The 27,940-nt window shown below is 50.5% G+C and overlaps 12 protein-coding genes across 12 annotated transcripts; 5 read left to right on the forward strand and 7 right to left on the reverse strand.

Moving 5' to 3' along the window:
- Nucleotides 1–980: 980 nt before the first annotated feature.
- On the forward strand, nucleotides 981–2,377 carry PHATRDRAFT_46312 (predicted protein). The gene is made up of 2 exons (XM_002180500.1): nucleotides 981–1,070; nucleotides 1,286–2,377. Exon 2 carries the CDS (start codon nucleotides 1,303–1,305, stop codon nucleotides 2,239–2,241), a length of 939 nt encoding a protein of 312 aa, XP_002180536.1. The 5' UTR covers nucleotides 981–1,070; nucleotides 1,286–1,302; the 3' UTR covers nucleotides 2,242–2,377.
- Nucleotides 2,378–3,200: 823 nt separating this feature from the next.
- On the reverse strand, nucleotides 3,201–4,674 carry PHATRDRAFT_46313 (predicted protein). Its single transcript, XM_002180690.1, has one exon. The coding sequence runs from the start codon at nucleotides 4,671–4,673 to the stop codon at nucleotides 3,468–3,470; it is 1,206 nt and encodes a 401-aa protein (XP_002180726.1). The 5' UTR covers nucleotide 4,674; the 3' UTR covers nucleotides 3,201–3,467.
- Nucleotides 4,675–5,135: 461 nt separating this feature from the next.
- On the reverse strand, nucleotides 5,136–6,907 carry PHATRDRAFT_46314 (predicted protein). The gene has a single exon (XM_002180691.1). The coding sequence runs from the start codon at nucleotides 6,886–6,888 to the stop codon at nucleotides 5,671–5,673; it is 1,218 nt and encodes a 405-aa protein (XP_002180727.1). The 5' UTR covers nucleotides 6,889–6,907; the 3' UTR covers nucleotides 5,136–5,670.
- Nucleotides 6,908–7,399: 492 nt separating this feature from the next.
- On the reverse strand, nucleotides 7,400–8,926 carry PHATRDRAFT_46315 (predicted protein; the record flags this gene model as incomplete). The annotated part of the gene is made up of 1 exon (XM_002180692.1): nucleotides 7,400–8,926. One exon carries the CDS (start codon nucleotides 8,924–8,926, stop codon nucleotides 7,772–7,774), a length of 1,155 nt encoding a protein of 384 aa, XP_002180728.1. The 3' UTR covers nucleotides 7,400–7,771.
- Nucleotides 8,927–10,062: 1,136 nt separating this feature from the next.
- On the reverse strand, nucleotides 10,063–10,683 carry PHATRDRAFT_12588 (predicted protein; the record flags this gene model as incomplete). Its single annotated transcript, XM_002180693.1, has 1 exon — nucleotides 10,063–10,683. A coding segment is annotated over one exon (621 nt), but the record flags the coding sequence as incomplete, so codon positions are not given.
- A 1,729-nt stretch (nucleotides 10,684–12,412) lies between these two features.
- PHATRDRAFT_46317 (predicted protein) lies at nucleotides 12,413–13,698 on the forward strand (the record flags this gene model as incomplete). The annotated part of the gene is made up of 2 exons (XM_002180501.1): nucleotides 12,413–12,699; nucleotides 12,798–13,698. The coding sequence occupies 2 exons, from the start codon at nucleotides 12,413–12,415 to the stop codon at nucleotides 13,696–13,698; spliced, it is 1,188 nt and encodes a 395-aa protein (XP_002180537.1).
- A 101-nt stretch (nucleotides 13,699–13,799) lies between these two features.
- Nucleotides 13,800–17,415, reverse strand: PHATRDRAFT_27838 (predicted protein). Its single transcript, XM_002180694.1, has 3 exons — nucleotides 17,397–17,415; nucleotides 16,888–17,164; nucleotides 13,800–16,768 (listed from the first exon to the last, which is right to left on the reverse strand). The coding sequence occupies exons 2-3, from the start codon at nucleotides 17,120–17,122 to the stop codon at nucleotides 13,881–13,883; spliced, it is 3,123 nt and encodes a 1,040-aa protein (XP_002180730.1). The 5' UTR covers nucleotides 17,123–17,164; nucleotides 17,397–17,415; the 3' UTR covers nucleotides 13,800–13,880.
- A 1,720-nt stretch (nucleotides 17,416–19,135) lies between these two features.
- On the forward strand, nucleotides 19,136–20,504 carry PHATRDRAFT_20716 (predicted protein; the record flags this gene model as incomplete). Its single annotated transcript, XM_002180502.1, has 1 exon — nucleotides 19,136–20,504. Exon 1 carries the CDS (start codon nucleotides 20,088–20,090, stop codon nucleotides 20,502–20,504), a length of 417 nt encoding a protein of 138 aa, XP_002180538.1. The 5' UTR covers nucleotides 19,136–20,087.
- A 139-nt stretch (nucleotides 20,505–20,643) lies between these two features.
- Nucleotides 20,644–23,960, reverse strand: PHATRDRAFT_46320 (predicted protein). The gene is made up of 2 exons (XM_002180695.1): nucleotides 23,183–23,960; nucleotides 20,644–23,083 (listed from the first exon to the last, which is right to left on the reverse strand). Exons 1-2 carry the CDS (start codon nucleotides 23,885–23,887, stop codon nucleotides 20,720–20,722), a joined length of 3,069 nt encoding a protein of 1,022 aa, XP_002180731.1. The 5' UTR covers nucleotides 23,888–23,960; the 3' UTR covers nucleotides 20,644–20,719.
- Nucleotides 23,961–24,425: 465 nt separating this feature from the next.
- Nucleotides 24,426–25,607, forward strand: PHATRDRAFT_46321 (predicted protein). The gene is made up of 3 exons (XM_002180503.1): nucleotides 24,426–24,616; nucleotides 24,836–25,197; nucleotides 25,293–25,607. The coding sequence occupies exons 1-3, from the start codon at nucleotides 24,528–24,530 to the stop codon at nucleotides 25,532–25,534; spliced, it is 693 nt and encodes a 230-aa protein (XP_002180539.1). The 5' UTR covers nucleotides 24,426–24,527; the 3' UTR covers nucleotides 25,535–25,607.
- A 195-nt stretch (nucleotides 25,608–25,802) lies between these two features.
- PHATRDRAFT_36252 (predicted protein) lies at nucleotides 25,803–26,135 on the reverse strand (the record flags this gene model as incomplete). The annotated part of the gene is made up of 1 exon (XM_002180696.1): nucleotides 25,803–26,135. One exon carries the CDS (start codon nucleotides 26,133–26,135, stop codon nucleotides 25,803–25,805), a length of 333 nt encoding a protein of 110 aa, XP_002180732.1.
- Nucleotides 26,136–26,681: 546 nt separating this feature from the next.
- Nucleotides 26,682–27,731, forward strand: PHATRDRAFT_36253 (predicted protein; the record flags this gene model as incomplete). Its single annotated transcript, XM_002180504.1, has 3 exons — nucleotides 26,682–26,786; nucleotides 26,831–26,902; nucleotides 26,961–27,731. 3 exons carry the CDS (start codon nucleotides 26,682–26,684, stop codon nucleotides 27,729–27,731), a joined length of 948 nt encoding a protein of 315 aa, XP_002180540.1.
- Nucleotides 27,732–27,940: the final 209 nt, after the last annotated feature.

The raw sequence follows: 27,940 nt of genomic DNA on the forward strand, positions 1-27,940 counted from the left end.
TGTGACCTGACGAATGGATTGAAGCTGTTTCGCGCCTTTTTCGAGTACTTTGCGGAAGTTAATGCGGACGTAGAGCAATAGCTCGTATGCTAGAAGTGGACAGAAACTATCAAGGGGCTCTGTAAGTATTGTGCCCACAGTTGCGCTTTGCTAGTCGGAACCCGAACGAAGGTCCACGATTTCATGCTAATGCTTGTCGGCTACCGTGTCCCTTGCGTCTCTCTGTTCAACGCTACACTACTGTGAGGATCTAACCATAATGTAGTACAGTGAGAATGTGATGCAGTCTTGTTTACGTGCTAAATAGCCGATTGGCAACCGGCGGTCTACGGCGTTTATGTTTACGGGTAGACAAAAGTGACTGAGATATAATGTCTGATATACTAGATTGTGTTGTGTTCGGTAAAAGATGCTTGCTCCAGTAAACCTTTTACATGATCGGACTTGCTGTACAAGTATGCGGCTTGAAATGGCGACCCTTGGCTAACATTGGGTACTACCATCGCTTTGTTGATCTCTTTCCACGGCTAGCTAGCTCACCTATGAATCTAGACCGAAAACGAAATCTCGGAGCGGTATTCGCTTTCAAAAAGAAACTATCATTTTCCGTAGTATTTCGTTGAGATTCTTTTTGTTGGGTGTCACTGACCTGACGAATGACTTTGCCATCAACGAATCACTTCGATTCCATAGCAACGGATAGATAGGCGATTTGATTGGATGCTTTCCATGCAAGTGCAAAAACCGTAGAATGTCTTATCGTCAAAACGTATAACGGTTGGCTGACGTGGTAAATACAGCAGTCAACCTTGATGGTTGATGGTAGGGATTCACAGTCAAAAAAGCATTCTTGATACATGAGACTGCGGAGGGGAATGACAGTTGACAGTTGACACGCGCTCGCTCACTAAATTACAGCAGACCCACGAATGACAGCCAGCGATTTGCACTGAACAGCCACAAAAAATTAGTTGTCAAAGGCAATCCTTCCTGGGTTGGAAAGGGGCTTTCGAGATTAAACTGACGTCTCGCGCCCTCTGCCCAAGTCTGAGATTGAGGAACATTCATAGGTAGGTGATAGCTGCATAAGTAAGGTCCTCGGATTTGAATTGAAAACAAAATTCAGCCCATGCACGATGAGAATCTCGCCGAATCGTGAATCTGTCGGATCTCACTCGCACTCCGTCAAGAGTATTAAAGAAGTGATTTCTCCTGAGAAGTGGTGCTTTCGTTTGCGTTCGATTGCTCATGCATGAACCTTCTCCTCTCTTTTGGACTATTGTAGAGATATACTGCGACATCATGATTGCATTACAGCCCCCGAGGCACCACACTAGGAGCTCCGGTGACTCTTTTCAACGCTCGCGTCCAGCGTTTGAAAAGCTCTTCATCGGACCAGTCATGGTATTTGGAGAAATGATCACCGGCGGTCATTATCTGGAAGTATTGCGTGTTGGCAAACAGCTCGCTGTAGGACGAGAAGCCGCCCCTTCCTACGTTGCACTCCACCGCAACCTGGTCCACGAGTCGGGCTTTTTTGGCGCCTTCTACCGTGGATTCATGCCTTGGGGTCTCTTTCAGTGTTGCAAGGGTGTCCCTGTCTTGTTTGTTCAACACGAATCCATGCATCACCTTCAAGCGACTGCGGGATGGTCTTCGAATTCGGCGGAAAAGGCCTCAGGCTTTTTGGGAGGGTTCGCACAAGCCCTCTTTGTGAACCCTTTACAAAAGATCAAAGTCAGTGTGGTGGCGTGCCAAAACATGAACGCCATGCATCCTACCCAAGCCTTCAAGACACTCATTAAGCAAAACGGGGTCTTGTCTTTGTACGACGGATTCGCTCCCATGGCCCTGCGTCGCAGTTTAGACTGGGGCATCCGATTTGCCGTCACGTCTGAGGTTAAAAACTGGGTTATTGCGCTTAAAGTACGCGAGGGGCAATCCTCCGAGCTCAATTTCTGGGAACTCATCTGCTGCGGAATGATCGGCGGTGCTTTGAGTACCGCGACCCACCCCATTGACAACATTATCACCAATAGCATGAAGCCCATGCCGGTTGGTGTCCCGCGTGACTTTGTTTCGGTCACCCGCCGAATGTACCGCGAAAGTGGCATCAAGGGCTTCACCCGCGCTTGGGGCATCAACATGCTAGACAATGCCTACCACATGGCATGGATGTATGGTGTTGGGACGGTCGCCTACGAATGGATGGGAAAGGCCCTACAGAGTCCACGCCACTGAGGAAAAGACAATTGATATACTACATTTGCTATATGATTCAGATCAAGCCATCAACAAGAGAGTTGGAACCATAGATTGGATAGATTCGTGCTAGAACTACATATATTTAAAACCATAAACCGTGCGGAAACGTTAGAACCATACTGTTCTTGTACAAATGTACCGTTGGTAAAGTGTGATGGCAGCGATTTACTATGGTGAGACATCCAGCGCATGTAGATATGTATTCTGAAAAACCGGTGCTCCCAAGCTAGGGACGCAATCCATGGACGTTCGCTCCCTCCCCACCCTCCAGACCACAGACAAGAGTAGCTGTCTTCGTCTTGAGATTGCGAACCATGAAAAATTTCTGCCAGTCGAAAGCTATTGCTGAAGCACTCGGTGTAAGGTGAGGCAGGCCTTTCATCTGTCATCAAAAGTTTGTATTACTTCTTGAGAACGTTGTTTCTGGTCATTCAATTGTATTCTCACGAGGGAATAATCTGTTGGCTCCCTAGTTCTGCGAATGAGCTGAGCTGTGTTTGGTTTAGGAACGCCTTTCTGTATAACCGGGCAGGGCTGTCTCTCGTTTAAAACCTTTTCTTACCCGGCTTCCGCTCCTCTCTCTTTCTTGAGGAGCAAGTGGTGCGACGTATTAGCGATGGAGGAACCAGGAACACATGAACAGTAGTGGTTTTTTTTCTGCTGTGATGCCCTCAGGACCATGTTTGGGCGTATTCCTTCCAATCTGAAACTTTTGGCGACAAATTACATTCTTTGTTTCAATACTTCGTGTCAACTTCTTCAGCGGCATGCTTGTCGACGGCCATTTGCGCCTGTCTGTATTCCGTTCCCGCTCATGGAAAAGCCCGTAGACCCTCGGCGCTGGTATCCAAAGAGACGTAGCTGGCCATTGATATAGCCATAGTCGCCAGATACTACCGTATCCACATATTCGCACCTTCCTATAGGGAATCGAAAGAGAAGACGAGCAGCCAAAGACAACAGTGCTTGCAGGCACCCTTTTGTGTGCTGCAAAAGAGGGACACTGGTGTGGAATCGAAAGAGAAGAGGAGCGGCCAACGACAACAGCTTGCTCACTGCTCGGGGATTCTAGGCACCCCCTGGTGTGCTGCAAAAGAGGAAGAATGGTGTGAATTGCATGAACCCAGCGCTCTTGATTGGACAAACTCCTTCATGCCGAAAGTCAAGCATATCAATCCACCAGTAAAGTATCCTCATCGATTCTACTTCGGACATCGCAAGAGTGAAGCGGATGGATTTGACGTTTTATTTGCACACTTCCGCCCAAGAATTGACTCCAACACTTCGATCTTGTCACTCCCAAGATTCTTCACAATCGACGGGGCAGCTATCCGTCCCCTAGTTCCCTCACAATCGTTAGTCATTACTGACTCGTCAGCACGGGCGCGGAAGAAACACATGAAATCGTCCTCGACAATGGTTGTATTTGTTTCTCGAATAGCCGGAAATACCGTCCAATTGATGAACTTTTCTGAATGCATACCCCACCCCGAACAGCGCTCTTGCACGAACTGTACATGGGTCTCAAGCCGGTCAAATCGCTGTGCGGCCCATATTTCCACAGCGTCTCGTGGTCCAATAATCATGCGATCACTGACAGGATACCGCCCAAAGGCAGGAACGACAGCTACTTTGGCGCCATCTCGGAGAGGCTGCCGATTGGCTTGGAAAAGGTCGATTGGGGTCATATACACCACGTCCGACCGCAACATGGCCACACGATCATATCGTCGAGACTTCATTGTCTCGTGTTCCGTCATTAGCTCCCAAGCCGATTGGATGCTGTGCCACATTTTGACAATATTATCAGTGGTGAGTGTATACAAATACGACTTGTCACGCCACGGAAAGTACAAATAATGTCCATCTGTATCGTTGACGGTCCGTATTCTATCAATGAGCGGCTGGTATTGATCCCAAAAGGCCTGTTCTTGGTCGTAGCGAAACTCGACGATCGAGTTGGGCGAAACATTGTGGACAGCTTGCTTCAGCAGCAATATCTCGTCCGGATCAAGGCGGCCTCCGGAATTGGCCCGTCCCTCCTTTTCATACGTCAAGTAGTAGTAGTGTACAAAATAGTCACAGTTGTGGAGTGCGTTGGGACGAATCACACTCTGTACCAACGAGGGTAACACTAAGGATTGAAAGGCTCTGGGTAGCCCGAACAGATTGATGGCGCATTTTCCTGTAGCAGCGGACTCTCCGCTGTTTTTCGGACGAAAACGCTGGCCTGACCGAAACAAACTGGTGTCATCTCGAATTTGTCGTTTGTCAACCTCTGGGCTGTAGGCCGTGCTACGAACCTGCTGCAGTGATAGATTGGAAAATGTTTGAAAATGAAGCACAGTCCTGGCAATCGAGCAAGTCACGAGCAATGTGACAGCTACCGATTGCTTGGTGAATCCCATCGTAAATCACCAACATTGTGAGCTTGTTGGCCGGATACGCTGGTAACCAAAGTGGCATTTTTGTACCACTGTTTAGGTTTCAGCGATGGTCACTGTACCCTTGTAGACAGTGAAGCGACACATGAAAGCCTTGAATGATAACGGCTACGAAATAAACGGATTTCATGCCGTGTGTGTTGATTTACATTAACTAAATATGTTTTCAAAGGTCTGTTGGAAAGGACGCTGATCAACCGGCTCTACTCTTAGATAGAGTTTGGGTCTGGGGCTAGGGACTGGGAGATATGCCTCCTCATTTTGGGTTAAATGTACCGTGTACGGTATTCTGTCTTACTGTCAACTGCTGCAAATTTGGTCGACCATGACGAGGAACTCCTCTGTGATTAACACAGTAAGGCTCTTCCAGGGTTACGGTTTGTACTAATGTTGGTTCACAGTGGTTTGCCTTGGCAAATTACTATTAGCAGTAAAAAGAAAAGAATTACACCTCTAGTTCCGGAGACGAAAATTTACCGTGCCCCATTGCTCCACATTACGCGATTGCGAATCACAGAAGGCGGGACGGGTCATCCGTGAACTCATGCAGGTCTTACATTAACTGTAAAGCGCTCAGAAGTGCGGTCAATGGAATAGCTAAAAGCATAAATCTCCTGCTTCGGCTATCGCAAACTTGTAGCCACTGAGTCTGGTGTTGCACTGAGAGTTTTACGGCCATGAATTGTCTTCAGCCGTTCGGAGGCGTCTTCGCGAAGATTCTGCATGAACGACGGAGTGGCAACTCCCTCCTGCCCATTCTGACGATCGTTGATCTGTGCCTTCATTGCCGCCATACTGTCGTTGAGTGCCTTCCGCCCAAAGGCAGGAACGACGGCAACTTTGGCGCCAGCTCAGAGTGGTTCTCGATTGCCTCGAAACACGTAGATTATGGTCATGTCTGAATATCCGATTATAACATGGACATGCATCATACTTCTGGGATATCACGGTTTCGTGTTCCTCACCCAGCTTCCTGAGCCGGGCATTGCAAGAGCGAAGAGGACAGAGCTACCGTCCTGTCTCGACACTTCCGCCCCAGAATAGACTCCAACACTTCGATCTTGTCTTTCCCAAGATTCTTCACAATAGACGGGGCAGCGTTCTGATATCTATTCCCCTCACAATCCTTAATCATTACTGTGTCATCTGCACGAGCGCGGAAGAAACACATAAAGTCGTCTTCGACAATAGTTGTATTTGTTTCTCGAATAGCTGGAAAGATTGTCCACTTGACGAACCTTTCTGAGTGCATACCCCATCCCGGATGCTTGTCATGCACAAATTGCACATGGGTCTCAAGCCGGTCAAATCGCTGTGCGGCCCATATTTCCACAGCGTCTCGTGGTCCAATAATCATGCGATCACTGACAGGATACCGCCCAAAGGCAGGAACGACAGCTACTTTGGCGCCATCTCGGAGAGGCTGCCGATTGGCTTGGAAAAGGTCGATTGGGGTCATATACACCACGTCCGACCGCAACATGGCCACACGATCATATCGTCGAGACTTCATTGTCTCGTGTTCCGTCATTAGCTCCCAAGCCGATTGGATGCTGTGCCACATTTTGACAATATTATCAGTGGTGAGTGTATACAAATACGACTTGTCACGCCACGGAAAGTACAAATAATGTCCATCTGTATCGTTGACGGTCCGTATTCTATCAATGAGCGGCTGGTATTGATCCCAAAAGGCCTGTTCTTGGTCGTAGCGAAACTCGACGATCGAGTTGGGCGAAACATTGTGGACAGCTTGCTTCAGCAGCAATATCTCGTCCGGATCAAGGCGGCCTCCGGAATTGGCCCGTCCCTCCTTTTCATACGTCAAGTAGTAGTAGTGTACAAAATAGTCACAGTTGTGGAGTGCGTTGGGACGAATCACACTCTGTACCAACGAGGGTAACACTAAGGATTGAAAGGCTCTGGGTAGCCCGAACAGATTGATGGCGCATTTTCCTGTAGCAGCGGACTCTCCGCTGTTTTTCGGACGAAAACGCTGGCCTGACCGAAACAAACTGGTGTCATCTCGAATTTGTCGTTTGTCAACCTCTGGGCTGTAGGCCGTGCTACGAACCTGCTGCAGTGATAGATTGGAAAATGTTTGAAAATGAAGCACAGTCCTGGCAATTGAACAAGCCACGAGCAATATGACAGCCACCGATTGCTTGTTCAATCCCATCCTTTATCATGAAAAAGTGAACTCACTCAGCTCCTGCTACGGTTGTGGCCAAAAAGGCTGTTCAATACTATTGATTTTCATTTTGGCGATTTTGTTTTGTACATCAATGTCGTAGTAATTGCAAAGTTATGGATAGCTAGCAGCTATTTATGGGCGAAACTGCCAGGACTTACAAGCTTCTCAATATATTTGTCTTAATCGATTCCCTAATTATCAGTTCTCGACAGATTTGGCGGCCGTTGGCTTTTCAATAATATTGGAGTTGATACAGAATACCTTTCCAACATATATACATTGACAAAGAGAGCTGGACGGGGACATACGAAACGATCTTGGTTTGGTAGGGCCGTCGCCAACCGTGAAGCAAAATGATTCTAGATTTACAGTTGTGCAATGGGCATTCGTTCCTCGCCGTAGAGTCACGTTGAAGAACGATAACAGCACTGACAGCCGCCTCTTCAGCCGCGCCCTTCAGCTAGGCTAGAGTTGTATCAAATTGACACTCAATTGAATATATATACTACTAGTAACAGTAGCGGTCAATTGCTGTTTTGCTCATTCGGAATCCAGCGTTTAGTGAGCCGGTCAATTGCATATGCTGCTGTGAGGGAACTAGCTGCATATGTGGTCGTCGTCCACGACCTTCAAAACCCAGGATCTACAGTTGTATGTAAGAAAGGTACAGAGAGTGAAAACGCGACTCCCTTGGCCAGTTTTGGTTCCCTTTTTCGAAATCTCTGGCCTGAAGGTTCTCGTTACGTCCCAAAAATCTTTCATGTTGTGATTGCGAGTGCAAAAGGCGTGATGTTTTCCATTCGTAAACGTACATGAATCTGCTTAGAAATGAGGACAGTGGAATGGCTTTTCAGAAGCGAAATTATCCTCATACCATCTCAATCGGACATCGCAACCTTGTAGCCACTGAGCCTTGTGTTGTATTGAGACACTTGCGGCCCAGGACTAACTCCAACCGTTCAGACACGTCTTCCCCAAGATTTTGCATGATCGACGAAGCGGCCACTCGCTCTTGGCTATCCTGACAATCATTAATTTGTACCGTCTCGTCCGCTCGGGCCCGGAAGAAACACATATAGTCGTCTTCTAGAATAGCGGTTCCGGTGTTTCGAATGGTCGGGAAGATCGTCCAGTTGATGAACCTTTCCGAGTGCATACCCCACCCCGGATGCTTCTCCTGCACGAACTGCACATGCGTCTCGAGCCGGTCAAATCGCTCTGCGGCCCATATTTCCACAGCGTGCCGTGGTCCCATGATCATACGGTCGTTGACGGGGTGCCGCCCAAAGGCGGGAACGACAGCTACTTTGTCGCCGGTACGGAGTGGTTGTCGGTTGACTTTGAAGACGTCAATTGGAGTCATGTACACCACGTCCGACCGCAACATGGCCACACGATCGTACCTTTTAGAAGTCGCCCCCTCGTGCTCCGTCATCAATTCCCAAGCCGATTGGATGCTGTGCCACATTTTGATGATATTGTCTGTTGTAAGTGTGTACACATATGACTTATCGCGCCATGGAAAATACAAATAGCGCCCATCTGTATCGTTGGCGGTCCGTACTCTGTCAATAAGCGGTTGGTATTGATCCCAAAAGGCCTGTTCTTGGTCGTAGCGAAACTTGACGACCGATTCGGATGAAAGGTTGTGGACGGCTTCTTTCAGGAACAGTATCTCGTCCGGATTAATACGGCCGCCGGCACCTGATCGGCCGGCCTTTTCATGCGTCAAATTAAAGTAGTGCACGAAGTAGTCGCAATGATGAAGAGCGTTAGGACGAATCACATTCTCGACGAGCGATGGCAAAACCAAGGAGCGGAAAGCTCTGGGGAGCCCAAACAGGTTGACAGCGCACTTGCCGGTCGCCCTCGACACCGAACCTGTGACCCATTGTGGAACGTACAGCGCATCCGAATAATCGAACGCTGTACTGGCACTGGCATAGATGTGGAGCAAAGCAGTAGCAGTACAAAAACTCAACAACGCTATCACCGCAAAGGTATTTCGTGTAAGCAAACACATTGTTGTGCCAGAGCGGAAGCAAGCATGCCTTTCATAGGGACGCCTCTTTCTGGAATTTTTCGGAGTAGTCTCCGCTTGACAAGTGAATGAATGTATGATCGCTTTAGAACTTAAAGCTCGCTCCATACCACCGTGAGACCAGCTGGATTCCAACTAGGAAACGTTACCTAAAAGGACACCGCTCGGACAGGAATGCTTTGCGGCACGCGAGCCGACCTTTGATGTAGCAACGAATCATTTTGTGAAATGCAGTCCAAGCATCTCGCCCTATTAAAAAAGGTAGGGTTTTCGTTCCCCAACTCACAAATAGCTAGATTATATACTTTAGAGGCAGTCAGTGATCATACGCTCAGCTCCGTGAGTTAACCAAGCCCACAGAGAGGCAAATACCCCTACACTAACATAAGTTAGGCTATGAAGCGGATTCTAACGTTGTGTATGATTTAAAGGTTCCTCGCTTTATGGGTGTCCTATGTGGACGAACCGAAAATCCTTTGCTTCTCAACAGGCCAGTGCACCCACCCGCCCCTTTCGGGACGCGGTCTCGTAAACATGACATTACGGGTCACGGTACCACGTCCTCATCTTTTCCCGTCTATGTCGCCACCGTCTCAATGAATTTGTGGAAAGCCGAGCCGCGTGCGGGACTATAACATAGGGGCCACCCTTGACCACGCTGCACACAAGATAACCGCGAGCAATGCCCAGGACTTCCAATCACGCATGTTGACGCGCCAAAACATCCACGGGCCGGAAGACTTTTGGAAAGGGCGCGTCGCAAGCAGCAGCAATGCCGCCAGCGGTGCCACTCCCCACGCCCAGCTTGGTATCATACGGAGCCAGGCCACTATGGGAGCCGCGTAGACGTAGCCGGCTCCCGGAAGGGCAACAGTCGCGAGACACGCCCACGTTTGCCAATCACGACATCCTTGTACGGGATCATGGAAAAAGACAAAAGGCCAAGGGCAGCGATGCCTGCTCTTCGCCGCGGGATCTTGAGTACCTGACTGACGTACCAAAAAGGGACACTGGTCGTCCGCGGAACCAGCCGCGGCGGCGGCCGCTGCAACGTCCACGTTAGCGAAGCGGAGAGCCTCTTGGAGGGGCCGGACTTGCGCATTGGGTACACCCGCGAGGACATCGAGTTCTTCAAAGATGCGCATGTTGAGTAAAAATGCCACGTTGGCTTCCGAGACGAGGTGCTGCCTTTGTGCGGGCGTGAGTCGCAATTCGCTGTCGTCCAGCGCGCGGCGGTATTCGTCCTTGAAGAGTTTGAGACTAGGCACTTGGGGGAATTCGTAAAAGGCGAGGCCGTCTGTATCGAGTTGGAGGGCGCGTTTAGCGACACGAGCGAGGATCTTGCCCCCGGACAGATCCCCCAGGTAGCGTGTGTAGGAATGGGCCAACAAGAGCACGGGGTCCGTTCGGGCAATGTGGCGAATTCGGTCGACGTAGTCTTGCGTTGCGGGGGTTATCTCGTTGACAACGGCATTTTCACCACCGCGGACCCAAAAATCCAGGTCTTCGGCGAGGGCCGGGACGCGTCGGAGTTGCGTAGGAAAATGGAGGGATGGGAAACAGCGGGGAGCATGTTCATCGAGGGCGACTTCAAGAGCCTCGTACACGTGGTACAGACACACCACCATTCGGGCGTACACGTCCCGATCAATCTGGCCTCGGATAAAGTTGCGGACAAAGTGTACATCTTCCGCGGCTTGGTGTGCCACGGCCGTGCCTTGTTTGAGACTTTGCGAAAGTGTGGCAGCTGTGGGTGCATTTGTGCTACTACTATCGGTAGGACTGGTAGCCGGGTCGTTTCCAGGGTTTGTACCGAGACGGACAAGATTGGCGTGCCCCGCTTCGGCGACGGGTACGTCAGCGTGTTGGGTTTCGACCGAGTGCGCCATGCGTGCCATGAGTGCGGCGAGGGAGAGGTCTTCCATGGCGTGGGCAAAGCCCCCCGCCGGCAAGGCGTCGCGGAGTTCCGGAGCGTGTGCCACGGGACATCCGCCCGGAAGGACGAAGGATGAGCGGGGCGTGGATCCCGCCACGTGCGGCTGAACGGCGTGCAATTCTGACAAGAGACGGGCAAAGCTTCCGCCCGGAGTCCAGTGCGAGGGAGGGACTTTGGCGAGGGTTTGGCGAACTTCTTCCGGAGAAGCGTTCTGGAAGGGACAGGTGTTGTTGGCGAAGGCGGGACAGGACTGACGCGTCAGCTGTACGAGATCGTCGTCGACGTCCGAGTCGTCCTGTAAGGCCACCGCGTACGGACACGACGATGACGAGGGATTCGAAGTCGACGCCTCGTCGCTCGAGTGGATGGACCTTTCCTTCGGCGGATTCGTCGCCGTCGTCGTCTTCATTTTGTGTGGTCAATGTGGCGCGGGCGTCGGAGGCAACACGAAAGGTTGAAGTAATGATTGTTTGCTGTGTCGAGGCTCTCGTGTCTAACAGGTAGAGAGGATACACGTTTGTGTGTATGTTGGCCGTCGTGTTTTCGTTCGTGTCGTTGTGCACACAGCACGGGCCCAAATTCTTCGGTACTGGGACGGGAAGTCGATTTGGGTTTGGTCGGGTCGTGTTACCGGCGACGACCGTTGTCGTGGGCTTACAGACAGACAGACTGACGGACTGATACCCGGTATACTCACAGTCAACAGATTGACAGTGAGTCGGAAACCAAAGGTGGCACGGGACAGCGTGTGTCCATGCACGAGTTCCGTTCGCTTATTTGACGATTGCGTTTCTCACCTATCAATTTTTTCGTGTGACTGTGAATGAAAACTATATTACTGTTAATGTAAATACTAACTGTAAGCAGGAGCAGGCAAGCTCCTTGTGGGTTTAAGTATAGGGTACAATCACTTTTTCCTTGCCCCACTGTTCAGTGCCGATACATTCCATACAAGGCAATTTTACCCCTACAATTCTAATCGTCTTGGAAAAGCTGACGACCTAACAATCCTTCGCTGTGCAATATACATATGACCTGAGTGTTCCGTCCGTTCTTTGGTGCATTCTCTGATGGAACAATATCGCTAGGGCTTGATATTGCTGACTTACTACCATGCTACATGGGACAGGTGCACCAATCATGTCGAACGGAAGTCTTTGCCTGCAAGGAAGCCGAAGAGCGCAGCCGAGAATTGCTCCAACATCCTAAAGGAACGTGGCCAGCATCTCATAGGCAAAAGTCGCACGTAGGAGCGCTAGCTACACTTGTGGGTTGGCATTCGCTTTTAACAGTAAATGAAATGGCAGGTGCTGTGTGACCGTCAATATGACTGTTTACATTATTTTAGATAAAACAGTAAGCACATAGGAAAACATTTACTAAATGATTGTGGTATATAACTTATATATGTGAGACCCATAGCATGATCTTTTCTATTTCTATACCTGACTGTGCGTCATCTTCCACTAAATCACGAACATATACGAGTCGCATCTCCGATACGGAGTAATTGGTCTGGTATCGCGACCAACATGGCGCTACCACATCGAGCCGTAGCACCTTTCCCCTACCATAGACCGCTTCAAGTTCAAGGAGAAGAGTCAAAAAACTCGGATAGAAATTTGCGGCGTGATCATCTCTTGAGGGAAAGCTTTCTGGCTGTCCGCTTTGCTGAGGCTTTCGTTCGTCTTGTCCGCGCTGCCTCGCTTTCGCCACCACACAAGAACTATCTGTTGGCAATATGCGACGATCGCCGTCGAAGCAAGCTCGCTGGTGTCTCGTGTCTTCTTTGGCCTTCTTACTGGCACCGGGGTCTGCTGTAGATGCCTTTGCATCGCTGTCCGGGATGAGGCAGCACTGTGCAAATAACGTCGGAGCATACTTCCCGCAACATAAACCGACTCTGCTGTTACGCAGCAACAAAGACGACAACGCTAGTAACAATCCAGAATTGGAAAAGACCTTTGGCGGTTATACAGCCAAACAGCGTCTACGCGAAGAGGTCGAATCCCCCTTTCGCACGGTCCGTCTCTTTTTCTTTGGCTCTTCCACCGGCTCGGCACTCACAGCATTGTACTTTTCCCTCCTCAACATCCTTAAGGCCAAGTCGGGATTATATACGGACGGCCCGTCTCTGGACGACGCCCTGCAGAGTACGGCTATCAATGTCGCGGCTGTCCTCATCTGCGGTTATCTTACCTACCGCGACTGGAAAGCCGGCGAGACGAACCTGGCTCGCATCGCCAAGGGCGGTGCCCTCGCTCAGCTTGTCGTGAACGGTCCTTCCCCACGTACTCTCGCCAGCTACCGCCGGAACGCCCGGGTACTCATCGCCGTTGGTGGGGACGGTTACATTGATACCCTTTGTCGGAGCCTCAACGCCGATCAACGTGCCGACGTCAATTCGTTGCCTCAAGCACTCAGCGAAGCGGAAGTTGTAATTGTGCCAGTGTTGCTGCAAAGGAATGGCGAGACAGATTGGCGAGTGGGAGACGTCAAGAGTCGTTGGAGTGCTACCGAACCGACCGACAGCGATCGAAACATGGACGTCACACGCGCCGACGAGGTGGTGGCTTTTCCGCGGAGCCCTGGTCCGTGGATAGACTACCTACGCGATGAAATCGCCACGGCACAGTCCCAAGGGTTTGATGTGCTGCAAAAGGGTTTCATTATTGTCGTCAAGAAAAATGGCCGTATCCTTCGACGAGCCACGGGACAACCACCCTTTGACGAATTGGTGTCCAACATGGAAGTCCTGGACGGATCCAAGTTTGGCATGCCCGGTGACGATGAAAAATATTCTTCCAAACCGCTGTAGCGTCACCAAAGGGCTACCTCTTTGGAGCAAGCTACTGAAGCAAATTGGGAGTGCAATAAAATCTCACGAAACCCCTAATACACACATTGTTGCGTTTGTCATTTGTTCGTTCGTTCGTTCTATATATAAAGTCGTCACTGGACTACAAAAGCAGACTGCCCCATAGAGAATTCAAATGAGCTTTACACCAGTTCCTTCTCAAAGGCAAGTTCTTCTTCTTCACTGTCAAGGGCCTCACCAGCCTTCATCTTGGCCTTAATTTTCTTGATGAGTGCCTTCTCTTCCTTCTTGGACAGCTTCTTTTTGTCCTGCTTGATCTCGATCTTGTTACCGGCCGCATCGGTAACGTCCGTATTGATCTGCATTTGATCAGAAATCTTAGAATCCTGCTTCAACATCCAGTCAGCGTCACCCTTGGTCTCGAGGTGACCGGCGTCCATGACCCAGGTTTCGGGACACAGCTTGGAAACGAATTCGTTGTTGTGCGAGATGATGATCACTCCACCATCAAACTCCTCAATCGCACCAGCCAGGGCACCTAGCGATTCGCGATCCAGGTAGTTCGTGGGCTCGTCTAGAATGACAATGTGTGGCTGCATCCACATGGCAGCAGCCAACACAACCTTCACCTTCTGTCCTCCGGACAACGCCGACATACGGTAATGGGTACCGAACTCACGTCCCAACCCGCAGCCTTCCAAATGCTCTTCGACATTCTTGGTCGACAAAGGACGGATGAACATACCGGCAGTCTGGGCAATCTTGAGATCGACAGCCTTCATGGCCTTTTCCCAACCCATCTTCTTGAGGATCTTCGACGACAAATATTCACCCGAGTCAACGGTCGAGCCGGCGTAACGGACTTCGTACTCGTATTCTTTGCTCTTGTTCTGTTTACGTCCTCCCATGAGCTCACCCACAACCTTCTTGATCTTCGAAATTTTTCCACTGGCTTCGTCTACCACCTGAATCTCAAAGGGGGCCTTTTGCAGCTTAATTTCTTCATCGGAAAATTGTAGAGATACCTTGACCAGTGACTCCTTGTCTTCACCATTGTTGGCAAAACGCCAACGAATGTACTCGTTCGGGGTCTTATCCAAGTGGGATTCAATGTGGTGAAAGGCGTGCTGTGCGACGTAGGCGACACGAGCGTTGGGGTGCTTCCAGACGTCACCAACTTGCGGCTCAATCTCACCGACCAATAGCTTGATCATTGTTGACTTGCCAGCACCGTTCTCCCCAATACAAGCGATACGGGAACTGAGTGATACTTGCACAGTAATGTCGAAAAGCGTCGGCTTGTCGTTGACGGGATAGGTGAAGGTGCAGTTGGCCATCTTCATCAAGGCCTTACCCTTGGACTTGACACCCTCGATCGGTCCCGGCTGGGGAAACTTGAACTTCATCTTGGAGTCGCTCAAGGTAAAGTAGGCACGGGCAGCCGGGTGGGCCTTGACGTACTCGTCGAGATTTCCTTTGAAAGTGCTGAGCTTCAGGTTGTCGAAAGAAAGAATGTGGGTGCAGCAATCGTTCAAGAGACCGGAATCGTGACTGACAATAATCGACGTCACGTTGGTCAATGAGTTCAGGTAGGTCTTCACCCAGGCAACGTTAATGACATCCAAATGGTTGGTAGGTTCGTCGAGCAGAAGAATATCTGCCTTTTGAAGCATGGCACGCGCCAGGGCCAATTTCATGCGCCATCCTCCACTCAAAGTCGACACGGCGTGGTTAGGCTTGGCCTTGCCGTCTTCGGTGAAACCAACCGTCGCGAGCACGTTGCGCACTTCTTCCGTGGTAATGCCCAAAGCCTCAATCTTGGGATCGTGTAGAACGTAGTCGACACACGACAAGTGGGACTGTTCACCCTGAATATCGGCTTCGACGAATACGGTACGAACCTGACCAGTATCGGGGAATCCCTCGACCTGGTTATTGGCAATGGCTCGCATGAGCGTGGTCTTTCCGCAATCGTTGGGTCCCAACAGACCGTAGCGCTTACCACGCTTGAGGCGCATTTTGGTGTTGTGCAACAAAATCTTGGTACCGTAGGCGAGTGTGAAGGTACAGTTGCAAAGTTCCTCGGAGTCGTCCTCGTCTTCATCTTCCTCGGGGACGACCAACATCTTTTCGGCTTCTTCACGGACCTTTTCGATACCGGCTTCCACCTTGGCCTTATCCAAATAGTCCACAAACTGCGACGAAACATGCTTGGTCCACTGCACATCTTCCATAAAGTGCAAGTCCATCATTGTGGTGGCAATGGTCGAGGCTTGCTTGATAACGACCAAGAGGCCTCCTTCCGCATTTTCGGCGCCCAAAGCCTTCTTAAATTCGTCTTCGAGCTTGGAGATATCTCCTCGGACGGAGAATTGCTTGTCCGCGAGTCCTTTCAGTCGATTCAACTGCGCCACGGCCAGTTCGGTGACTTCGCGGGCCTCGGGGTCGGCAATACTTTCCGCGTTGGTCTGTAGAGCCGGCAGCAAGAGGGGCAGGAAAGGAGCGGCGTCAAGCGGGTTGTCGACCAGCTTACTCATGTTGTTGATAATAACGGCTGACTGACGCTTGGTAGCAATCTGCTTTTCCCGTAGTCCACGCAACAAAAGGGGCACGACCATGGCCAAGGCGGGTGATTCGACCGATTGGACAAAGGTAACTCCCGCCATCTTGTGCATAATTTCGGGCACTTCCTTGGGCTTGGTGATGGCGACCAAAATTTTGTCCGTCATGTGTTCGATATCGCGGTTCCCAATAACTTGGAGAGCGGCTTCCATGGCTGCGGTGGCGGCAATCTTGACCTGCTTCTTGGTGTCCCACATACAGGCGGTGACTTCGGGAATGACCTCCGGGAGGGCATCACCCAACTGGCGCGGGGCGGTCTTGTTGAACTTGGCGATGCACTTGAGTCCCAACTCCCGGATTTGCCACTTCTTCTCTACGGGAAGCTGGGCAAAGATCTGGGGCAGCAAAGACTTCATGGCGAACGGATTGATGTTTTCGCAAATGGCAAAGGCCGTTTCTTCGGCGGTATTGCGGACATCTGTATTCTTGGACAAGGCTTGTTCCAGACCTGCCAACAACAAAAGTCATGAAATGGAACGTGAGAATGCACGTTCGATGCGAGTCGCGCAGAGATTCCACACAGATTCGCTTCCGGTGTGAACCAGCCAAAGATGAGTCGTTACTTACAAGCTGTCAAACAGTCCTTGGTGAAGGCTTGTGCGGTAGGGCACTGTTCCACCAAAGTCTTGGTAGTTTTGAGTGCCACCAAGGCTTCGTCGTCGTCGCTCGAGGCGCAACGAGCGGCCAACACACCAATGTTGGCGGCCAGACCCGACTTTTCGACCCCGTCCTTCTGGACGGCTTGTACAATACTGTCCACGTCGTCGAGCTTGAGAGCGGCAAATTTGGCTTCCAAAGACATGATAATGATGTATTCGTTCCCGTACGTATTCCAACAAAAAATCTGTGGCGCAAGCACGACGAGCGTCAGCGTGTATGTGAGTATAAAGTGGGACAGGAAGAGTACCGTGAACAGTGCAAATGACTGGGGAACGAAAACGCATTCCCACTACCGAAACGACCGACTTTCGACCGTCGCAGCACATTGTCTCCTGTATTCCTACACTGTCCATCAGTAGCAGCGATAGTGTGTATCCTAGTCCAATCCATAGGTCTTCCTCTCGATCCATTCTTACCTACACGCACCGAAACCGATGGTCCTTTGGAAGAAATATACTATGTGTCCGTGTCGTCGTTTTGGGTGGGTGGGTGGTGTTGCGTGCAAAAAACTCCTCGTTGCCGTCGCGCCCTTCGAACGGTACTGGGCCTCCGTTTTCGCTGTCCCCAACGTTCCGGGTGGGGGTTTTCGCGGGTCGCGCGCTGCTGGATGGCGTCGGATGGACGTGAGCGTCGTTCGTCGCACACGTTCGTGATCTCATAACCTGTACCTCCGGACCACGTTGACCGCGACGCACTTCCGTCCTAATGTCCGATACGACAAAACATCCGTACGGTATTCACAGTCAAGGACATGCGGGTCGCGCAGACGTACGAGTATGGACCAAGCGGAAAGGACGGCGTGTCGTTGGACCGCGGAACGGTACTTTCGAGACCAGTGAGCGAGCTGGAGTTACGGACACGAAACGAGGGAGTACTGTCTACAACCTGTATTAGTTGTCTAACGATAGAGTCATCAGGCTCACGTTCGTTTTTATTTATTGGTGCGATGGGCCACAGCCAAGCGGGATTATTTTGTAATCGACCCAAATCGGCTGAAACGGCACTATCCTCGAGGAATCACCAAGTGCAACAAATCTTTCGAAAAGGAGCTAGCAACATTTGTTGGCCACATCCATGGATGCCGACGCCACAATCAATCCTACGATACTAGGATCTTCAGCTGAGAAAAAAGGCAGAAAAAACAATTACCGAGTCAGACCCTGTACCACTCAATTGATCCAAACCAATCCAACGCCGACCAACGGTCGCAGGGAGCAAGCGAGGACATCAGCGTATACAAATGTATAGAAACTTCGGCACTAAACAGTCGGATGCCAGTAGTCATAAAAGCATGTTGTATTTTCTTCCCTTGTCCCCTGCTTGCCCTCGTCCATATCGCCGCAACCCTTTTCCAAACCACAAACCCATCAGACAGTACGAATAACAACAGTAGTCTTCTCATAACGCCATAAAGCGTTCTGAAGGTGTCCTAAGATGGGAGTCTTCATCTGGGTTGCTTGGTTTTGGGGCTGCGGGTTCGCGGTGTCCCGATCGGTCGCTGGAGGAAGACGCAGCATCCCGCCGGGTCGTTCGTTTTCGTTGACACCCCACACACACACAAATCTTCTCAAACTCCTGAGCTCCAACACGATGCCCCCCGGTACCACTCACTATTGCAAGACCTCACAGATTTTGTCGACATACTGGATTCAGTCTCATTATATCAGTATACTTTGGTTCGTTCATTGTGGTTTGGTGGGGGGTATACGTGAATCAGAACTCGAGATAGCGGCATTTTGCGTAACTTCATTTTGACCCAAAGGTTTCCTTTCTCTTACATTCACACTCGTCGTCGATAGTAAGTACAAGAAACTTACCAAAAGTTACACTTCACGCAGAGACGATCCCAGCCTTTGCAAGGCCTCGTACGTTGCCTGACTGTGAGTGCCCTTGAGCGACTTTCGTCGTAGAAAAACACATCGTTATCTGGATTATGTAGAGTATCCCATTATAATTTCAGCCTCTGGACGAGCTTGATCCTAATCAGGATGCATGCTTCCAACTGGTAAGACCTCATGACAAATATGTTGGGTGCGAGGCGATCAAAGCACTTCTGGAATAGTTGTGTGGTTGAGGAGCACGGCCCGTGATGTGGGGAGTGTCGTGCGTTAATTTCTAGTCGAATGGATCCGTTTCGATTCCGTATTCGACTGTATCGATCGCGACCAAGTACCGCTACGAGGGATCTGACTTGGCAAACCTACCGGTACTGATAATTCAGGGTTTAACTTCCTAATATTTCCACCAAATGCTCTTGTTTGGTTGTGTTTCCTGGTAACAAGTCCCAGAGCTTTTTTAGGCGACCACTCGCACCATATCATGCTATTTTATAAAGGCGAATGGTTTGTTTAGCGTGATTTTACGTATCTCAGTGTCGGTCGCTCCTATCGCCCTTTGTTTGGAAACGTAGCTGTCCGGAACATCAGGTCCGGAAGCGTTACTTGCCAGCAAACACTGATAGATTCCTACGTGACACGATGTGGAGGCACTGAGACGCCTATTGGACAAAGCGGCCCATTTTGCGTTTCTTTGGATATAGCTTACGATGAATAGCGAAATGTGGCAACAGCTTACTGTTTGATTGCTCACAGTCAGCAAACACCCAAGACCTGCTGGTTACGAGCGTGGTATGCGAGAAGGCATTGCGTCAGAGATCCAAAGAGAGCAGCAGCAGATAGCAGAAGTAATAAAGTGACGCGTGATGGCTGCTGAGTTGGCAAGAGTACGGATCGCCACCTCCATGTCAGCAGGTGGGAAACGATGGTGTTCAACTTATGCAGATCCGATTGCAGTGAGTGATACTGGTTTGAAAACCTGGCTCTTAATTGTTAATGATTTCGACAATTCATTGAAAAAGCAGCTGTTGTTGAACTAACACGTCAACTTTCTGCTGTCTCGAGTACCGGATAGAAGAATTGGAGTTCAGTATTGGAGATTCCCTGTCTTAGTTTAGTGTCTTTTATATCACTACCACAGAGCCAAAAAAGCATTCGAAAACATCAACTCTTCTCATTTTCTGGGACGAATACGTGGTGACCGAGGGCTAGCGGGATGCTTGGCTGGTTGGCCTTGATAATAGGGACTATCCTGTTGAGATAGAAGATCCAATGTCGGCTTCAGATCGGCGAGAGGGAACAAGACATGGTGACAGTGGTCAAAATCAGGAAAGTTCGGATGACGGTGACGGATCGACACATTCCATTCTCCGATATGGACCACAGAAGTCCGTGGACGGGTGGGTTATCTTTGTTACGGGTCTACACGAAGAGAGCCAAGAAGACGATATCATAGATATGTTTTCCGAACACGGCCAAGTCAAAGACTTTAAGCTGAGCTACAACCGCCGGACGGGCCAAGTGATAGGGTACGCTATGATCGAATACGCACGGCAATCTGAAGCGCAAGACACAATCAACAACTTCCACGGAAAGAGGTTTTTAGGCAAAACCATAAGCGTGCACTGGGCCTTTGTCAAGCCATCGGTGGTGGGGGAATCGACGCTCAGCGACATTGATGGGCGATGACAGGAATACCGCTCCTGCTACAAACCGCGTACAGAGACAGTGCATCGACATACGTTTCTGTCGACCACTTTTCTGGGCGCTGAATGATCCTTCTTTAAAGAGAACGAAATCAGGATCAAATTAATGGCAACAAGCTATGTACTCGTAAAATAGAAAGACGTCTAACCTCTGTGTAAAAGCTACTTTTGTTTCTTCACGGCCACCAATGAAATTCCTTAGCGCCAACGACTGTTGCCGTCCGAAGGGGGCCCACGACGATCGTTGTAGCTACCACTCCCTGCGCCGCCACGACGATCTCCTCCGTATGCGCCTCCTCTACGATCGTCTCCTTCTCTACGATCGTCTCCACCTCTGCGATCGTCTCCACCTCTGCGATCATCTCCACCTCTGCGATCATCTCCACCTCTGCGATCATCTCCACCTCTACGATAATCACCACTTCGGTCGCCACCACCGCGCCAGCCACCGCCTCGATCGTCCGAACGGCCTTCATAACGTCCACCTCCAGGGTAGGATCCGGCACCACCAAATCGACTGGGGCGGTCTTCTCCACCGCCGCCACCACGTTCGCCACCGCTAGCCAAGCGTTGTGATGGAGGAATGTACTTGGCAGGACCTGCCTTTTTTCGACGCTCTTCCTCCATTCGTTCGTCTTCTGCCCGCCGGCGCTCTTCCTCTTTGGCTTCTCGCTCCCGGCGAGCCTCATCTTTCTTGCGCTTCTCCTCCTCTTCCTTCCGGCGAGCTTCTTCCTCTGCCTCACGGGCAGCTTCGGCAGCCATAAGCTTCTCCTCCGCTGCTTTCCGCTTGCGAGCTCGGGAAATTTTGGCCTTTTCGGCTTCCATTTCTGCCTCTTCTTCGGCTCTTTGGCAAATTACGTCATGCTCGGCTTGGCGTCCCACCATTACGGAGTTTTCAAACTCAGAGCAGTAGGCAAAGACGTTGTGGGATTCCAACACAGCCTTGTCTTTCACATCGGCTTCCCATTGCAACTTAGCCTTTTGCGCCTTCTCGATGTTCTCTTGTTCGTACCGCTCCTTGTCCAATTTCGTCTTTTCTTCGTACTTCTTCTTGATCAGAGGCAGTTCCTCGATACGAATCGCCCGGACCAAATAATCCAGTTTCTTGGCCGTCTCACGAGTTTTGCGTTCGGCTTCCTCACGTTCCTTGTTGATCTTTGCTTCGTGCTCCCGCTGCAAGGCTTCCGTATCGATCTTGGCGATTTGCTCTTCCGAAATATCCTCCGTCTTTTTTCCCATGGCGGCCAGAAACCGTTTCTTCTCTTGATTGTCCAACTCTTGTTGAATTTTGCGCTGCTTTTCAATCTCGCGCAAGCGCTGTTCCCGCACGATGCGCTGTTCTTCTTCGGCCTTACGCGCTGCTTCCTCTTCCGCCTTGACACGGGCTTCTTGCTTAGACTTTTCTTGCGCTACTCGTTCGGTTTCTTCTTTGCGCGTTTCGATCAAGTTTTTACGTTCCAGCACGGCCGCGTGTTCGGCGTGGAGATTTTCGCGGACCGATTGGTACGTGGACAGTCGGGACTGCAACACGCTTTGCCGATCCGGTGGGGTCAGAACGTTGGACACGGCCTGTAGCTGCTTCGATAAGTTTACCAGCTGCGAGCGCATTGCGTCCGATTCCAGTTGCACGTTACCGAAACGTAGACAGCCGGCACGGTGATCCAGACGCACAGCCAGCGTTTTTGAACTCGTGACGATGGTCTTTTCCACCTGTTCGAAGCTCAGATCGAGACCAGACGTGAGAGATTTCAAATGATCCATTGATACCGTGTGGTAAGCTGCCGACAAGTTGCGAATGAGTTTCAGTAACAGCACGTTGGTGATGGGCTTAACGTAGCGACCCAAGGTCGTGTCATCGACGTCGTCGTTCTTGACATCGTTAGACGTGGTGGCCCCGAGCTCTTGCTGCAGCTGTTCCAAAAGCGGCTTGGCCTTTTGAACCATAATAAGCGGATCGTTGGTTTCTTCCAAAAGCTCGTAGAGTTCTCTCAAGTAGGCCGGAGCCTGTTCCAGAATCCCCTTGCTACGGATTTCCGCCAGCAAGGCGTCGCGGGTCGGGTTGCGCGTATGAAAGCCCAACAAGGTAGCCATGCGGGCCATTTTTTGCTTCACTATCCCGTCTTCGACCGTGGTGGCAATAGTATGTTGGTTGGAATGCGAGGCCTTGCTTTCGTTCGCGGGGACGGAAGGGATGCACAAGGCGGCCAATAGGACGGCCGACGCCTGCATACGCTTCGTGTCTTCCGACATGCCACGATTGAACTCTTTGCACAAGGTATAGTACTTGTACCAGGCAAAGGCGTGGAAAAGGTAATTTTCCGAAACCCAAAACAGGGTCGTGAGCTTTTCGTAGTAGGATGCCATGAGCTTGGCCTTGGGTGCGGGCACGTCGGGATTGTGCTTGCGACGAGCCTGGCTGATTTGGAGAATATTGAAAATATCCTCGCATGTCCGGAATCCTTCGGTGTAGCGGTGCAGGACGCTGGCGGTTTCGAGCTGTATGAAGCGCGTTTGTAGGTGCAACTCGATCGATTCCGTAGTCCAACCTTCCCAACCGCGGACCTAATGGCGCAAACGCGAGACCCACCAAAGTTTAAGAGCAGTGTGAGTGCACCGTTTCGGGGGATTGTCGAGCGAAAGGTCAATTCGTGGCATACGTACCTTGTTGTTGGTTTTTCCGTCATCGTTGGCGTCGAGATTGCCGTACTGGCGCAGATTGCCGAGATGGAGTCTGAGCATGTCACAAAGATTCCTAAACTCCATTCGACGTTTGTAATCTTGACAGAACTGCAAGGCGCTCTGTGCCGCAAAGTGGTAGACGTGTTCTAGTTTGGAGTTGGATCGCAAAATGTCCAGAACGGCTCGGTAGGTTTCCCAGAGAAACTTGAGGGACGGCACGAGGAGGGCGGAATCGCGTTGCGATTTGGCCGGGTCCGTGGACATGGTGGATAGCAAGATTGCCTGCGGAGAAGCCCGGAAACCGTCTTCGTCGTCGCCATTCCCATTCTCTTCCAAAATCTGATCCTGCTGGGCGTCCGCGGAAGCTTTGGCTTCGGTACACTTTTTCTCCGCCGCGGTGAGTAAGTAGCGAATCACCTTTTCCAACGATCCCGGAGCCTGTGTTTGACTCAAATTACGGTACTGATGCAGACCATCTTTGGCTTCGCGTGTTTTGTACAGCTTGAGGCAGAGATCAACGTACACGATCATGATTTGTTCAAAGGCTGGACTCCAGGTACGATGACGGCGTGAGGATAGCACTTCGTGCAACATGGCCAAGGCGGCGTCGTCCTGATGGATGCCTTCGAGTTCCTGCGCGCGTCGCAAGGCCAACTCGGGCTTGTGGAAAAAGTTGGAAGTCGCCATGATGACGATAACGATACTACACACCGACGATGATAACACCAGCCAGTCTTCTCGACGACCAAGGGATCCTTTGACTAAAACGCACGGGTGTAGGTGTGTGGAGTAGGATTGTCTCGCGGTTCCGGAATTCCCGGGAGGATGGCACAAGGCAGGAAGAGAATACGGTACGGCGTCTCACTCAAGAGTCAAAGCAGAAGCAAGCGACGACGGACCATCACCGGACCGGACGGGAAAGCAAACCAATCTGGGGTGCGCAGGAATGGAGCGCATAACCCAAGCGAGCATCCCCTAACCCTCTTGATAATGTGAGGGTGGGAATGACTACATTTCCGGGTTTCAGTCTTGTATTCCGGATAGAGTTCGCGATTGTTCGATACCGAAGTGAAGGCCTCGGGACACGGACGATTTCCGGGCTGGCTCGTGTTACGGTCTTTTTCAAACAACGACGGGAGTAAACGGCAACGAAAGTGTCCGTTTGCGCCGCGCATCTAACCGTGCTGCTGCGGTATCAATCTCACAATCAGTCCGTACTACATACGCACCTTGCTACAGACTGGGGAACGACGGGACACACAAGGCTACTCTAGGATATCCGAACACTCTCTTGTTCATCGTCAAATACTACACTTTTAACATCACCATGTCTTCCTATCAAGGACTCAACTCGGACGATACAGCGTCGTCGACTGCGGCAACGGCCTCGTCCATTATGGGACTCATGAATTCGGCGTAAGTACCGCTGCGCCAACCGAAGGACGGTCATTGACCACTGGGGGCTTGCTTCTGGATCGTGATAAGAGAGCGGAATCGTTCCAGAGACAGAGCTTTGGGTATTTTCGTGTGTGTCTGCGTTTGTGAATGTGTGTGTGTGTGCCATAATGTGCGCTTTACATGTTCGTCGAGCTCACGCTGTACATTGCGGACTATTCCTTTCTCGGATTATCACAGCAAAGAGAAATGGAACGCGTCCGGAGCCAACGAGGCTGTTGGTCGCGTTTCGGCAAAGATTCCCGAAAGTACCAAGAACTACGTCGGTACCCTCTTTTCCCGTGAGCAGTTGCGGTCCGTCACGGTCTATTTCGGAATTGGCGAAGAGCGACCCTTTTACGTGGAGAAGACCCCTTCACTGCTCGTAGAACGTCTGCGCCACAATTTCACTTTTTTCTACCTCAACTACATGCTCTTGACGGCGGTCTTTTTCTGTCTCACCCTGTTCATCAGTCCTACCGCTATTATTGGTATGGCTATTCTCGCAGCAGGATGGATGTGGGTGATCAAAATGAGCTCCTCGGGAAGTTTGAACTTGGCGGGTAGGTGTTTCGGAACGTTCCCGTTGTTATACAGACTCCCCTTTGAACCTGGTATCAAGACTCACCCAATTTGCAATTTCTACTTTTGGTTGTAGGGATTAAGATTCCGCAAAAAACAGCGACGATTCTCATGACAGTCATATCGGTATTTTCGCTTATTTATTTGCTCAGCAACGTCTTTTGGTACACCCTGTTTTGGTCCGGCTTATTTGCCTGTATCCACGCCTTTTTGCGGGACGCTTCGCTGCACAAGGACATGGGCGATCAAGTCGCAATGGAAGGTGATCTGGCTCTGGGATCCAGCGAAGACACGTCCTTTCTCAATGATGAAGTATAATCATGTTGGCGCCTGCCGCGTGGCGACCCCAACGCCTTTTTAACTCTACACTACGTACGTGAGCTTTTTTTAGATTGCGCCACGCTTTTTTCTCGTATTGTTCGTTCACAGAATCCGTTTGAACACTTGTCTCGGGATGATTATAGGTTGCTCGCAAGCGAACTTTTTTGATTGCGTGGCAGCGTTTGTTCCCGAACGATTGAGGAATGATGTTACCGGCGTGGAGCGTCTCAGCAGTTCTTTACAGTGATTTGACTGCTTTCCAGTTTCATTGCTGCTTCGGACGAGCAGCGCGTGATTGCAAAAGGGCCAGATCGGCCCGGAGTTGGGACCGAAGCTCGTGCAGTTCTTGGACTCGCGCGGCGAGGTCAGCGTATGACTGCCCACGTTCCTCCGTGTGTACGAGCTGGTGCCGGACCAGATCAACGGGACACGCCTCGTTCTGGCGTTGACGCCCGCAAAATTTCACACCGGCGACAATGATAATACTCAGACCGACAACGGACCAAAGCAGGTTCCGTGCGACGAGCCAAAGCTCCTCAAACTCGACGGTCCTTTGGCGATTCATCGTGCATGTCTTCGTTACGCCGTTCAATTCCATACCTAGGGCTTGCCAGATTCGGAATGCGATGAGAGCGCTCCTTCACGTTCGCTCTCTTTCTAATTCGTAGATTCATTTCCAGAGATGGTCTTGGTATTGAGCAAGTTCGACTACATTAAGGTGCTTCAACCACCATCTTAAATCAACCTTGAGGGATGCGAAAATCCTGGAACCGACAGTTGACAGTCACAATAAAAGCGATCGGGAAAGAGTCCTCGATCGGGACTCAATATAGAAACGGGATATGAAATCTCAGACGAATCACACGTTGAAGCTCTTCCCTCACTGTCACACAATTTCCATTTTGCCTCATTCTTCGTTTGTGTCTCTGAAACGATGAGGCAAGGCGCGGTTTGGCTTCTCGTTGTATGCACCATCACAAGGCAGCAAAGCAGTCATGCCTTCTCGTCAGTACCGCTTTATCCGGTGCCGCCGAATAGGTCGTTGATACACCGAATGCGGGATCAGCGGCGTTCAACTCTTGAAGGACGGGCACCTGTCCGGGGTCCACGTCACAATCTTAAGTTGTCAACATTTAGGGAGGCGATGGCCTCTTACCGGAATAGTGATGGATTGGCTCCTTCTAGGAAACGGTTACATTTTCGGGCCTTTGCGGATAAGAACTCTTTTCTTTTTGGTATGATCCTGGTAGTAAGCTTGGCGAGAGCCTTTCCTACGCTTGGTGCCAACGGTAGTTTCCTTCGTCCGGAGCTAGTGATCGCCCAGTTTGGCGTCTCTTTTATCTTTCTGTTGATGGGATTATCAATGTAAGTTTCTCAGGTTAGCCAAGCTTTGTCAAACATAAAGCTTATCTCTCTTATTCAGTTCTGCACTTTCGGAGTCTGGCCGTTTTTAGTGGGAATTCCGCTGACAAAAGCATGTACATGGCTTCTCCCAAATGCTTTGCCAAAGCCCTTGCTTGATGGCTTACTTATTCTATCATGTTTGCCAACAACTGTGAATATGTGCGTCATATTGACTTCGGCGGCGGGCGGCAATGTCGCATCGTCGGTCTGCAACGCTGTACTTAGCAATTTGATGGGGATAGTTGTGACTCCCGCATTGCTCTTCCACTTTTTTGGATCCAGCATCCAGTTACCCTTTCTGGAGATGTGTCTCAAACTCTGTGGCAAAATATTGGTGCCGGTTGCTCTTGGACAATTGCTGCGCTCTACTATCGCTGGCGAATTCTCTCAGAAATACTCGGGATTCTTCAAGCGGTCTCAGGAGTTTGCCTTGTTGAGCATTCTGTGGAACTCGTTCTGTACAGCTTTTGTACAGGGTTTCGGAATCGAAATTCGTCATAGCCTTACGCTACTTGCGCTTTTGCCCACTTTGCACGTTGCGTCGCTTGCTACCTTGTTCAAAATCTTTTCGATACCTGCTATTGGCCTATCTCGCAGCGATGTTATTGCTGGCATGTTTGTGGCTTCGCACAAGACGTTGGCGTTTGGTTTGCCGCTCATTAGTACGGTTTTTGCGGGGGATGTCAACCTTGCGGCCTACTCTGCCCCTATCATGTTATTGTTCCCCCTGCAACTCATTATTGGTTCCTTGCTAGTCCCTCAACTAGAAATTTACACTGCAAAGTTATAGCCAATGTTGCACTACTGCACACAATCTCTTTTGGAAACTTAAGGGATGATGCACACTTGCTATTAACTTTGGCCCTTCCTAGTTGTAAGGCTTTTGCATTCGTAAACAGCAAAGCACGCAAAAGAAGTGGAGATAAGTCTACTTTTCCAGATGATCAGGTGGTTGTGATGTGTCCCTGCAAACTGGCCTGTTTGGTGTGTACTTGTTTG

This window comes from Phaeodactylum tricornutum, chromosome 9, assembly GCF_000150955.2.
Source record: "Phaeodactylum tricornutum CCAP 1055/1 chromosome 9, whole genome shotgun sequence".
In the NCBI taxonomy this organism is placed as follows: domain Eukaryota; phylum Bacillariophyta; class Bacillariophyceae; order Surirellales; family Neidiaceae; genus Phaeodactylum; species Phaeodactylum tricornutum.